Raw genomic sequence first — 14,532 nt, forward strand, 5'->3', positions numbered from 1 at the left:
GGGATTTATACAGGTGCACCCCAAGTGGTTTGCCAAAGCCGCTCTACAGTGCTTCACTCGTAAAATCAGTCATAACTAACCTTCCCCGTGAATTGTGTGAGGAATTGCCACGGCATTTCCTGCTGCTTTACTATAGTGAAGTGATACAATAGGCGATGGCAGAGGAACACTTGTTGCTCTAGGTGCTCTGCCATCCAAGCAGCGGTTGCTCTTGCATCTGCACGCTCGAAATGAGAGATGCTGTCTGCTGATAGGTGGCATGGACAGTGATGTTTGGTTACTGTCCTGCCTGTTCATTAGCATCCCCCAGGAGTGTGTTTTTTTATGAAAATGTATGTTGGGTTTGATTTGTGCTTCTATATATAGAGAACAATGTACAGAAATATACTGGAATTTATCTCCAAGGGTAGAAATCCCGTGTTGGGTATTCCAAGGACATCTTTGAAGTTAAGACATGTTGGATGTGGTTTTCATGTTTGATTGGATTAAAGAATAAAAGGACCACCCCCCTATCATGTGCATTCCCTATACAATCATCTTCCTGATTTTTCTGTATCAGAATCACAGATCTTACAGACCAACAGCCACTGGTTGGGCTTCGTTGACAGGACCCCAAGGGCCAAGCGCATGTGCAATATCCTCTGCTTAGGTGAGCTCAGTTTTTACAGGTGGTGCTGTGACGAGCTGCCCTCTCATATTCCAGTTGCAAATAGGGCTGTAAGGAGCCTTTGTTAATCTGTCTTTAATAAACAAAGCAGAACAACATTCAAGCCTGCTGTTGCCCCTTTCCAGAGGGAGATCAGCAGGACAGTCATGTGCATGTGGGAGGAAAAGGTTTCTTTACAGCAGGAGCTACATCATTCCCCTTTTTGTTCATCTTAATGTTTCCAGAGTAAAGAGGTTTCTATAGAAGCTGTTGGTTAATTAGAAGTTATTTACCTCAGGAAATTTAATTTTTCTTTGAAGAGAGTGAGAGCTTGACCGCTTGCAAAAGGCTGGCCCACATGCTTCGTTTTAAGAAGAGCTATCAGAGCTGAGCAGCACTGTCCATGTGAGATCTAGTTCACGCAAGGAACGGGATAGGGAATTTTTGCTTTCCGGGAACGGGTTAATCATGGCATTCACTGTCTTCTCATCTGCCAGAAGCCCCAGTGCACGCTTTAAGGGCTATGGGATGGGCAGCTCTGGAGAGTGGTTTGCAAGCAGGGTCTGGCCACAGCTCCTCAGAGGAGTCTCGTGAGTTCTCTGGTCCATCATGGGAACAGACAGAGCTGGGCTGACCGAAGGGTGCAGCTGGGGCACAGAGCCACCCCACAAATCAGCAGCCCTATTGGACTTGTCTCCTCCTGAAATGAAGAAATTAACTACCCTTGGGTCAGCACAGCCCCCCACCCGTGACCCTGCTTAGGAGCCACATGGGTCATGCTCCTGAGGCACCAGCAGTTCAGAGAACCGGTGACCACCAAGACACGCTAGCTAAGGGTGTGTTTGAAGACTGTTAATGTAAAAAAAAAAGAAAAAATATTGGCATCCTTCCCTGCTTCTTATAGCAGTCCTCCAGTACCTAAAGGGGGCCTACAGGAAAGCTGGAGAGGGACTTTTTACAAGGGCGTGTAGTGATAGGCCAAGGGGCAATGGATTTAAACTGAAAGAGGGCACATTTCGATTGGATATAAGGAAGAAATTTTTCACTCAGAGGGTGGTGAGGCACTGGAACAGGTTGCCCAGAAAAGTTGTGGATGCCCCATCCCTGGAAGTGTTCAAGGCCAGACTGGATGAGGCTTTGAGCAACCTGGTGTAGTGGAGGGCGTCCCTGCCCATGGCAGGGGGGCTGGAACTGGATGATCTTTGAGGTCCCTTCCAACCCAAACCATTCCATGATTGTTTCCTTTTTCAAGCACCCCTGAGGTCAGACCGAACAGCATCCGCAACCCGCGCACGGAGAACTGCCGAGGCCGAGAACGGCAGGAGCGCGGTGGCAGCCGGGAGGGGATGCGACCCGACGGTAACGGCGCCCGGACGGGAGCAGCCGGCTGCAGCAGCCCTGGCGCGCAGGCCGCACTTCCATCCACAGCGTTTACGGGCAGCAGCCGAGCCGGTGAGACAGCAGGTGACCGCCGCGGCACCCACCGCAACACGCACCGACCGCTAGTCGGCCCGTCGGCCGGCCCGTCGCCCCGCCCCGCCCCGCCCCACCCGCCGCCGTGACGCCAGCGCGCCGCCGGAAGCCGCGGGGGATGGCGGTCGCGGAGCGGCGGCGGCAGCGGCGGGTTCCACCCTCTGGGCTGCGCCGGGGCCGGGCCGGGCCTGGCGGCCGCGGCGCAAAGGCTGAGTGCGGGCGGCGCGGCCGCGGGCGGCGCCCCTGCGGGGCAATATGTTCAAGAGAATGGCTGAGTTCGGGCCTGACTCCGGGGGCAGGGTGAAGGTGCGGCCCCGGCCCCGGCGGGAGGCTCAGCCGCGGCGGGGGGGGGCGGGCGGGCGAGGGCTGCTCCGCGGGGCGTCTGCAGGACCCGCTTAATTCGGGCCACAAATAGCAACTCGGCAAACGCCGTTCGAAACGCGTCGCTTTTTGCTTTTTCTCTCTCCTTTTTTTTTTTTTTTTTTTTTTTAATTTTCTTTTTAAGGGCGTTACCATTGTGAAGCCGGTCGTGTATGGAAACGTCGCGCGGTACTTTGGGAAAAAAAGAGAAGAAGACGGCCACACTCACCAGTGGACGGTTTACGTCAAACCCTACAGGAACGAGGTGAGGCGTTCCCGAGCCGGTGGCCGCCAGCCCGACGGCGGGTGAGGGAAGAAGGGCAGTGCCGGTGCCGCTCGGGTCAGCCCGGCACTGCAGGGCCGGGAAGGAAGGGGCAGCTCCCGAGCCCGGGGGCTGCCAGCTGGGCGACCCACCGCAGCAGGCAGTTGGGGTTTTAAAAAGCCGGGATTTAAGGAAAGGGCAGGAGGATGTCTGGGCATAAGGGGAGGAAATGCATTGGCTGCTGGGTTTCCCAAACGGAAAAAAAAGAGGGAAGACGCTTTTGCTCTTAAGTTTTCGGAGTGATCTTGTTAGGCCGGGGGAAAATTGGAGAGTGTTGGGACAAAACACTGACAGGCCTGTGTGCTGGTACTGGTGCTTGGATTTACCGTCTTGTTTTCCTACTGCGTTTAAGGGTAGCAATGTCAGAAGAAATGACAGGCACGTAGGATGGATGAATAAGCAGTAGTTTGATGTGCTGTGTAAATAATCAGAAATAACGACGTTTCTATTTTAGGATATGTCTGCCTATGTGAAAAAAATTCAGTTCAAGTTGCATGAAAGCTACGGTAATCCTTTAAGAGGTGGGTTTTGCATTTGGGCATTTGCTCCTAGAACTGGGATCTCGAATAGATCCGCTGAGGCTTTATCACCCATGTTAACACCCCTGTTTCCTACTGCAGTTGTTACCAAACCACCGTATGAAATCACCGAAACAGGCTGGGGTGAATTTGAAATAATCATTAAGATATTTTTCATCGATCCAAATGAACGACCTGTAAGTACACTGAACTCTTAACAACACTTAAATAATTATGGTGGCCAAAAACCGTGCTGTAGGGTATTGCTGGTGAAACTGAGTCCCATCAGCCACGGAAGTGATAAAGCCTGTTCCTGTAGAACAAGTATTTAATGATTGGCCATTTTTTCCTGTTTCTGTGCTTTACTACTGGCATTCATGACGGGTTTTCCTGCACTTGGCTTCTCTGACGTTTACTGATATGCAACTGCACGTTGCACCTGTGCCGTGGTTCAACTCGGCCGGCCACTAAACACCACGCAGCCACTCGCTCACCCTCCCCTACCCCCAGGGAATGGGGAAAAGGGAAGGAGACTTGTGGGTTGAGATAAGAACAATTTGCTAATTAAAGTCAAATTAAAAGTAATAATGGTAATAATATATAATTATTATAATAATATATACAAACAAGTGATGCTCAGTGCAGTTGCTCACCACCTGCTGACCAATGCCTGTCGCGTTCTGGCAAGTGATCCTGAAAGAAGTCCCAGAACTGCAATCCCGGAAGAGTGACAGGCCCAAAAAGGGAGCGAGAGAGAAACAGAACTTCACAAGAGTTCGAGAGAGAATCCAGACTTCCTGGCCAACCCTTACCTGTATAACTGGGCATGACGTTGCACGATACGGAATATTCCATTGGCCAATTTGGGCTTCAATCCTAAGTCTTAAGTTCAAATCCTAAGGTAGAAGTTGTGGGCCCTTCATCCCAGCTGTGCTCCCCCCCAGCCTGTTGTGCTCCTGCACACTGGCAGAACACAGGGAGCTGAAAAGTCCTGGGTGTCTCAGCACCAGCTATAAACATCAGGGCGCTATCAACATTCTTCTCATAACTAAACCCAAACCGGAGCTCTTCTAGCTATTAAAAACTGACTCTGTCCCAGCCAAAAGCAGGACACCTGGGTTGAGCGCACACTGAGAATTTCTCTTCCATGTAGCTTCCTAGTTGTAGGATATTTGACTATTTTAATAACCTTTTTATTTTTTTTGGTCCATCAGATTTGGTCGAAGTCAAAAAGCAGTAAAGGTATTATGCTAGCATTAGTTTCTTTCCTAAGAAAACCAGGTTAAGACACTTCTCCAGTTGAATAAAGCTTTGGAATTAATTTCTGTCTTCTTATCCTGCGTTTCAGACATATCTTGCAGGTCTGTTTATCCAGGTTTAGGTAGGAAACTCAATTAATGTATTTTAAGAGAAGGGGATGTTTATTTCTGGAACGACTCGAGTTCCTTCTGTCACATGAACTGCAGTAGTCCTTTTGCTTTAGCCCTTTTATTGCCAAATGAGGTGAAAATTGAATTTTATGTTTTTCTTGAATGTGTGAAAATTGATACTAGACTTGAAAGGGCTTCCTGTGCTGTTGTGCCCAGTAGCATCCTGACACGTATTAGTTCAGTTCACAGCTTGACCAAGCTGTCCTAAAATTGGTTGGGTGTTTTTTGTTTGTGGCTGTTCTTGGAAGGTTGTTCTGGTTCCTGTTGTGTTCTTCCCTTCCAGGAAGTACCAACCGGAGTAAGGTGTCGCTCTCTTCCACAACCATTCTTGGGCCTGTTCATGGAAGGGAAGAACTGTAGGCTGTATGTCCTCTTCCCAGGTCATGGTCCGAGTGGTCAGCGGTTCCTCAGAGCTGGACACAGGCCTTGCATTCCTCTCCAGCTCCTGCCGTTTGCAGTGCAGTAACGGAAGAGTAACTCTACAGAGAGAAATTTCAGTGAAAAACTGTGTTCACAGGCCCCCCGCTGATGTTTTTCCTTCGCAAGAAGGGATGATAAGGTCACCGAAAGCACTTTCTAACTGATTAATTGGCAAAGTTGGCTTGAACCAAATCACCTATTTGGAAATGTTTATGAGAAAGTCTTACTAGTTTCTATACACCAATCCTACAGTCACCTGCCCAGACATTTTTAAAGTATCAAGAAGCCTTTGGATAGTTGGTGTGTTTAACACCGAATATTAAATTTAAGTAATTCTACTGAAGTTATATGACGTTTATTTTTGCATTCCTAAAAGATTTTTAAATCCTGTACAACTGTTGAGTAAGAATAAATACTGCTTGTTGATATCTACAAGATTTATATTTCCCTACAATTGTCAAGCTAATGAAATTCTGTCTTTGTATAGGTAACCTTGTATCACTTACTGAAGCTTTTCCAGTCTGATACCAATGCCATCCTGGGAAAGAAAACTGTAGTTTCTGAATTCTATGATGAAATGGTATGAAAATTTTTAATGTAATACTCACTTTTATTTTGAAGAGTGTTAGTGATACCATGTATTTTTCTCCTTCATTAGATATTTCAAGATCCTACTGCAATGATGCAGCAGCTGTTAACAACATCCCGTCAGCTTACGCTAGGTGCTTATAAGCATGAAACAGAGTGTAAGTTGAAAATTAAAATACTTTAATTTCAGAAATAAGCAATAGTTGGTTTGTTTTTTAGTGTTTTTTTTCTGGACTACAGCAGTACAATGGATTTGGATGCTGTTAAAAAGTGTTATTTTGGCATTAAATCGGCTTCAACTTTTGCAAAGCTGCTAATGCTTACTTGAAAACTTTCAAGATTTTCTCATCTTTATGCCTGCTGAAAAGGAAAAAATTACGAATAGCTTAGTATGAAGAGCAGTGGCATGATCTACGCCTAGTTTAACATCTTTGAAATTAGTAAAAACAGCGAATAAATTAAGGCCACTGTATTTGTGATGAAGTTATCCCTCATTGGGATGTTAACTGCAAGCAAAGATCACACTTCAAGCGCTGAAATACAGAACAGTTAGTGCAGTTTTAGTCAAAGCAGCGGCGCTTTTGGGATAAAGAGTAGTGTCTGAAGGATCTTCCTGTCTTTTTTCCCTCTTGTCTAATTCTTCAAATGTAGATCATTTCATAACATACTTCTTCAGTATAGCTTAATGTTCTTTGTGTCCTTATGTAATCTATCTTTAACCAGAATATTAAGAGAGTTCAAGAAATTAAATGAAATAGATTGATTCATAAAACATAATGCACTTAGTGATGGTTTCTCTTCCGATCTTCTGAAATTCATCTCTTCTACTCTCAGAAAACAAATGTAGTATTTATTGAGCCCAAATCCTGCCTTGTTAGGTGCAAATTCTAATGCCATTGTAGTCGGGCTTACTTGGCCTTTGGCTTATCTGCATGTTCCCCTGACAGCAAACGCCAGGTATTTTCAGACAGTGAACCCCTACAGCTAAGGGTGGTTATGAGTTTGGAGCGCTACAAAGTCAGGGTTCTGATTCGCCTTGTGTCTCTTGGGGTGTGCGGACATGCGAGCTACTTGTATTTTCCACCTCAGTTTAGCCAGTCTTGAGGTGGATTTTTGTTGTGTTGCATGTTGTTCTGATTTACGTGTAGGAAATGTTTAATAATTTGAATCATAAAAAAAGTCTTGTCCAAATCTAAACTTTTCTGACTTAAAATTTCTGGATGTTTCTCCTGAGAGTAGATAGAAATTTTTAGTGGTTTTTTTTTATATTTTTCCTTAAAATGTGCTACTGAAGCAGATAAAAATTATTTTGCCACTGCCTGCAGTTACGTAATGTATGGGATATGGAGGGATATCCATGGCCTCCATAGATTTGTTAGCTTTACCAGCTTTGTCCAAAAACTTGTGCATGAACAAATAATAATAATAAAAAAATTAGGACATCTCAGTAAACCAGATTGACATGTCCTAACGTCAGGTATTTGTAAAAGCAAAGGCAGCACCACTAAATCTTTCAGATACACAGAGTTAAACTCCAGTGAGATGGAGAGCAGGAAGTGGTTGCAGTACATGGAAAAGGAACCACAGAATGGTTGAGGTGTGAAGGCATCTCTGGAGGTCATCTTGTCCAGCCCCTAGCCCAAGCAGGGCTACCTACAGCAGGTTGCCCAGGACTGCATCTGAATGTCTCCCAGGGTGGAGACTCCACCATCTCCCTGAGCAACCTGTGCCAGTGCTTGGTCACTCTCACAGTAAAAAGAGTTTCCTGATGTTCAGAAGGAACCTCCTGTGTTTCAGTTTGTGCCATGGCCTCACGTGCTGTCACTGGGCACCACATATAAATTATTTGTGATTCTCTGTAATCTCCCATTTATTTGCTGTCACTATGTCCATTTTTTCCCCCACTTCATCTTCCACTGTTTTTTAAAGATTAGTGAATTATGTAATTCCATCCACAAAACTGAAGGGCTGAATGAGGCCAGAAAACAAGCTTTTGTTTGTTTGGGGTTTTTTTGATTGTGTGTTTGGTTTTTTTTTTAATTCCATGGGTTTCGTTTGATACCATTTTGACTACAATCATTGAATCTCTAAGGCTAACAGTAATAGATTTTTTTCAGGATACACACCATCCCAACTACTGTTGCAATTAAAAAAAATAATTACGACTTTTTATGGTACTTAAAATATTTATTTTTCTTTATCACCACCACAGTTGCAGATCTTGAAGTAAAAACCAGGGAAAAGCTGGAAGCCGCCAAAAGAAAACTAGTTTTGAAATTGCTGAGCTTAAAGAAAGACTAAAAGCAAGTCGTGAAACCATCAACTGTTTAAAGAGTGAAATCAGAAAACTTGAAGAAGATGATCAGTCCAAAGATATGTGACGAGTGTTGATTTGATGAAGACCCTATACTGAAAATAGAAGGACTTCAACAACGGAATTGTATGTATTCTCTTGAATTCTGTAACTGAGACTATGTGAATTTTCACTTGCAAATGATTGAAGTGGCAATCGACTTCATAAATGGAAGAAAAAAGAAAGAATGTATCCTCGTTTTATAGTAAAATCTGTGGGTACTTAACCATTTATGTCATGTAGAAGGGGTCTTGGAGACCAGACTACTTTTTTTTTTTTTTAACTGCATTTGAGTGGTGTATAAAAGTCTTGTATTAGTTCGATGTGATTTTACAGAATGCTGGTGTTTACTTTTTTTACTTGTTTTTTCTACTGATTGTTTAGAGATGCATCTTCAAAGCTGAAAATAAAATACGCTCTTTTTTTATTTTAATATTTTTGTCTCTGTCTAGTTGTGGGCTTCAAGAATTTACAAATAGTGTACCCTGCTTTAAGGTATGCAAGTTGCTTAAGGCTGATTACAGTGATTTCTGCTTGTCTGTTTGTTATCAGCACAGTGAAAAAACTTGATGAAAACAAGATTTTTAAATCACTTACGTATCTACAGATAGGAGTTTCTAGCCCCACATCTGCTTTACCACATATAAATGCATCAGTTATACAAGTTGTGCTCAGAAGCAGGAAATTATTCTGGTCCTGTTTTGTAGAAGTTTGGTTAATATTTGTACCGCACTGCATTTATTCTTAAGTAACTAGCAAGTGTTTCCTGTGAAAAATCAGTACGGGATCTTTTGCCTGTAACTTTTTTTTTTTTTTCCCCCTTTTGTAGAGGTGAAAGAGCCTGATAGAGATGGCGCTACCTCAGGTTTGAAAAGGCTTGGGCATCTTTTCTACTGCTTCAAGATACCATGTTGCAGTACGCTCCGCAAGAGAATCAAACATCCCACATCCTCTCTCTCACAGAAAACAATATTTTCAGTGCTTTGAGAACAAAGCACTAATTTCTTCATATTTGAAACAATTGATGATTGACTTTTACCATGGCTTGGTAAAGATTTAGAACCAAAACATTTCAACACTCAATACACATATTGAGGTTTTTCATTAAGAAAAATAACCATTAAAATTTGGCATCTTTAGTTTATGGTACTATATATGCACATAGGTTGAGCAACAGCTTGTAGCCGTGGTGTCCACACGGATCCTTCCTAGCACTGCAGACTATCCAGGATTTTCTGGCTACCTAACTGGTTAGTTTTATTGATGCAGTAGCCAATTTCCTTTTAAGTAGCTGAAGAAGAACGTGCTAGGCAATTTCAGTACAGTAGAATGTGCCATTTTCAGAGCTGTGTATTGAAAAGGAGACTTGCGTGGGCCACAGTATATTGCACATTTTAAGGCTGAAAGAAGCTTCTCAGTGAAAAGTTAAAAAAATATTAATACAATTTTCTTTTATGATACCTTATTATTCAAAGTGTATATTTGGCTGCTTCCTTGTCTTTGACAATGATCAGCAGATTTTTAAGGAACAATAAAATAGAGTTAGGATGAAGTGAGTCCTTCCGTGTGTATTCTCTTATCTTCTTGCAGATTTATTCTGTTTTCTGAGGAGGTTTTTAAGGTCCATTTGTGCATGCTGAAACAAAAATGGGAATGGAAAGCACAGATTTGGTGATACTAGTTTGTATTCAACATTATTACCTTCACATTGGTCAGTTAAAATAATACTAATGTAGAGTAACTTGGATTATTAAATAGGTTCTGCAAGAGCTGTGACTAACAAGGGCAGAGCTGCTGCAACAGGCTTGAACAGACCAAAAAAGAATGGACCGCTACCTTTTGAATCCAACGTTTTTGTAGGAGCCTAAAGTATTCTTTTTGTTTACGTTTTTAATAACATCCAACAACCAGTCTGGTATTGAGCTTTACCGAAGCAATGATCCTGACTCCACTGGTAGTAGCCATCAATATACTAGACCAGTTATGTAATTTCTGTTTGTGGTTAGTGAGTTTTTTCCCCCCAGTTTTTCTTTCAACTTTTTATATTGTTTCTTCTTCTCCTTTACGCTCTCTGTAAAGATCATACTATCATTAGGTTCCCCTGTCACTACTAAGGCAAGAAAGTAGTGCCAAAATCTGTCTGTGCTAAGCAGTTACTGTTGATAGAAAACAGGAACAATACCTTCTGCTTTACAAAGTTCCTTATTGCGTTCTGTGTTTTCATTAGAAAATACTTTCTTCAGATGCTGAGAAAGCAATTGAGCCCTGTAGTAAGCGGTAATTAAATTCTGGAAAAAGTTCATGAGAATCAAATGGTTTAGGATTTTGGCTTGAGAATAAATGTGAAAAAACCGACCTCCCTGCATTTGACAAGTAAACCTATAGCTCCCTTCTCTACATGCAGCTGCATGGCTCTCAATTAGTAGGTTATGTTTGGACCGATGTGTTCTGCTGCTAAAAGTTGCTGATGCAGGCACCTGGGGCAGCATGTGTACGCAGCAAGCGTACAATACAGCGTCGACCTTCTCATGCGTATCATTTTCAAAGATACTGGAGCTGAAACGGCGTGGGGCACCTAGGGACACAGTTGCATTTGACTTCCTTTGCCTTGAAGAAAAACCCAAACACTACACTCGGCTTTATTTTTGGCAGCTCTACGAAGTTGTGATTCCAGACAAACAGTTACAGTCCGTGCTTGCCAGGGCTGCTGACTTAAATGCTAGGTATTTATACTGCTGAGACTGACTTTAGGCTGTGGCTTCGTCTGTAGTCACAATTGCGAAAACACAGATGTATTTAAATTTGCTTTGCAAAGGAGGGAAAAAAATCCCTCATCGTGCTACAGGTACAGTGTGGTATCACTGAATTGCACAGTAATTTGTCCAATTGCCTATGCTGAAGCTTTAGGTTCCACTTGAAGTAACCCTTTGGTAGGTAAAGATAAAACATGTTTTATCTCAGTTTATATGCTTACTGTTACCCATTTTACCTGTGAGGAATGTTTAATTCAGGCACCAAACATGCAAAACTGGTAGTTATTGTCATTGCTGCTTCCACTATAAAGACTTGGGGGTTTTAAGGATTTTAGCTAAGACACATTAATAGTCATCACAGTAATTTCAGACACAGACTGCTTACTCACTACCCAGTATTCACAGAATCATAGAATCGCAGAATGGTTCGGGTTGGAAGGGACCTCAAAAATCATCTAGTTCCAACCCCCCTGCCATGGGCAGGGAAGCCCTACACTACACCACAGGTTGCCCAAAGCCTCATTCAACCTGGCCTTGAACACTTCCAGGGATGGGGCATCTACAACTTCTCTGGGCAACCTGTTCCACTGCCTCACCACCCTCTGAGTGAAAAATTATTATTTATCATTAGTCTTTTTTTTACCTAGCTCCATCTCATATAACTAACTTCTTGCCTTTGGTTTTGGCACGCTGCAGTTTGCAGTTAAGACTGCGAAGCTGCATAAGGTTGTGCCCAGGAGGTTTCTCATCAAAAGTTCCATTGTCTGACAAGAGATGAGATGTGTAAATACACGTAAATTCAATGATTTACTTGAGCATTTTTGTGGTTAGTAGAGATGGGACTGGAAGGAACATTAAGTCACTCTGTTCCTTTTCTTTCTAGACAGATGCTGGTAGTAACACCAAACTGAAGATGCTTTTGCTGCTTATGCATTTAATCCATATTAAATACGTAAGTGTTTGTTTGCTTCATAAAGGGAATACATATTTAAGAGCATTTCAGGTTGTTTTCAGACATACGGTTGTTTACCAAACACCAGGTGGCAGGTATGTCCAAAATATTCTCCAGTCTCAACAGCATTTTAATTACTGGGATTTTGGCAGATCTGCTATATCTTTAGTTGATCTCATTTGCTTTGAGACTTGATCATCTGATTAGACAACTTGTATTTCTTTCTGTAGGATGACCAAATTGTCTCTTGCGTGTTATGAAACTGTTGGTCAGCCTTGTGAGCAAATTAAACGCGCTGTGCCAGGAAACACAAAAAAAGTGTGAATGTTTGTTAGCAATTTTTGTTCACTTGGCAAGGGAAGCAGCTTTCAAAACACAAATCTCTGGGATTTTTTTTAGGTTTTTTTTTTTGCTTTTCAGGCTGAGATTGGGTGACAATATGAATGAACAAAACATAACTTAGGTACTCTACTGGACTGCCTACTTCGCTTGCACCCAGTTGCAGGAGCAAAACGGCAGAATTTTCCACAAGTAAAAGTAATTACTAGAGTTAATAAGCTTCTTCGCCTACTTACTGCTTAATGAATGCTATGAATGAAACTTTGGCTTCCAAGTATGTTGAAACTTTTGATTTTCCTGAATACAGTAGGGAACAACATCTTAAGTAAGGGGAAGAAGAGATAAATTAGGATGGTAAAAAAGAATAGCAACAATGAGAAATTATTGTTATATGTGCGTTGTGATATAAGTAGTGGGATTTATATTAATATTCATTTATGATACATTTATACTATTTTCGGTTTAAAATGTTTTAAGCTAGAACATGAAATCATGTAAGTTTCTAGTGAGTCTTGTATATACAAATAGCTAATACACATCCAAAATTAAAGTTTATATTTCAATTTTCATAGGAAAAACCTCTTGAATGCCTAGGGATTAGGCCATAAAAAGAACTCATTAGCATTGGAATATGCAGTATTTGTCCTACTCCCTCCCTGGTAATTACTATACATTTAAGGTGTTCATGTGTTAAACGAGTGGCTGGCACCTTGTTCCCACAGTTGTGGAGAATTCTGTACTTTAGGACAGAAACAAATTTCATCTGATCTACTGGCTCCTCCTTTGTGAATACTTTCAGCTGAAGTGATGAGTGGCATTTTTTCTTCAGTGTCTAATTCTACAATGTCTGGCAAATCTCACAATTTTTTCACACAATTCAGCTTTATTTCAAATAGCATATTTCATTTACCCTCTGATCTAGAATATTACTAAAATGTATGGGTTTTAATTAAACACCCTTCTAAGTTTCTCAGTGAAATATTCTGGTATCTTTAGTCATAGGATCAACAAACGACATATGGCTGAGAAAGGTCATCTTCACCTGCTGAATTGATCAGACAAAACCGCGCTTCAGGGTAATGACGCCAAACAAAAGATTTGAAAACATTTCACAGTTAAATCATAGTTTCTAAGCTTGCATCTTTAAGCACTAGCACACTGGGTAAACACAGGTATTACGAGTTGGCAAAACCAACAAGGTTTATGCCTCTATACATGTGACAAGGGTGACAGCTTTTGTACTTAAAATTTGGACAACAAATAGTGTTGCAGCACTCCGCTGTTCCATGTGTGGAGTTTGTTGAATGTAGCAGGGCCAGCGTGTGGCTCCCTCTTCCCCCCTGTTTATTAAAGCAAGGATTAATCCAGGTCATTTTTGTTTTAATCACAGTTCTGATTGGAGTGATAACTATGTCTCACCTAAAGCTCTGTTCAGGTCCTAAGCCACCTGAACTCTGAGTGAGTAATACGGAGAATCTTGGCAGGTTAGGTTTGAGGGGCTTGTGGTTAACTTGGTGTTATTTCCTGGTTTCTGTATGGAAGCCTATGTAATAGTCAAAGCATTTACTCCGTAAACTAAATATTCCTGAGGAAGACTGAATCTGCATCTCACAGTTTTAGAAGTTCTTAACCATGAGGTCGTGAGAGTACTCTTCATCACTGTGATTCAGCGAGCTGTAGACAGTCAGCTCTGGAAGACTTCTCTGGGACTGGACAAGGAGCAGGTGAAGGAAAAGTGTAACCTCACTTAGTGATTAGGGCATTGGAGAAACCCAACCGAGTGCTTTTTTTCAATCTGAATAAAGCCACCATCTCAGAAAAGGGTTAGATCTTTAGTAAATGAACATGTCTAAATTAGATGGAATTAATTTCTCATTACCTTCAGAAGTTACACACTTTTTTAGTGATTGTAGAAGAAATGTGTTTATTGGAACTGATTTTCTTCCGTCTTCCATTTCTCACATTTGCATGGTGAGGCAAGACACAGGGTAGGCACTTAAACTAGACAGACTGGACTCCACCCCCCTCCTATGTAGTGTTTGAAAATTATCACAGCATCCACTGCTTTGCAAAGCTTTGTGGTTGCTCTGAATCTTCCTTTTTTAGTCCTTATCAGCAACAGCCAGGAACCGCAGTGTCAGATGAACACGGGCACTGCCATGGATCATGGCAGAACATTGTGGGCACCGTCAGAGTGCAAAACTGATTTGGTTCACAGTCAGTGGCCAGGCCTGCCAGCCAGCATGTGGCTGCACCTCTCCGGTAGTACTTCATACTCTTGGATTCTCTCTCTCATCACGGATCAGTCTGCTAGTCCTGCTCCTGCCACATTCATCGTACAGTGTTTAACGGTCAGGAGTCTGCAATTTCAAATAGCT

General features: G+C 42.3%; 1 protein-coding gene across 1 annotated transcript; it reads left to right on the forward strand.

The window, feature by feature from the left end:
- Nucleotides 1-2,346: 2,346 nt before the first annotated feature.
- On the forward strand, nucleotides 2,347-8,521 carry YEATS4 (YEATS domain containing 4). The gene is given in 8 exon segments (XM_086609925.1): nucleotides 2,347-2,425; nucleotides 2,625-2,744; nucleotides 3,256-3,322; nucleotides 3,422-3,516; nucleotides 5,657-5,749; nucleotides 5,828-5,915; nucleotides 7,970-8,011; nucleotides 8,014-8,521. Coding segments are annotated over 8 exon segments (681 nt in total). The 5' UTR covers nucleotides 2,347-2,374; the 3' UTR covers nucleotides 8,139-8,521.
- The last annotated feature ends 6,011 nt before the right edge of the window (nucleotides 8,522-14,532 follow it).

This window comes from Tauraco erythrolophus, chromosome 4, assembly GCF_009769465.1.
Source record: "Tauraco erythrolophus isolate bTauEry1 chromosome 4, bTauEry1.pri, whole genome shotgun sequence".
In the NCBI taxonomy this organism is placed as follows: domain Eukaryota; kingdom Metazoa; phylum Chordata; class Aves; order Musophagiformes; family Musophagidae; genus Tauraco; species Tauraco erythrolophus.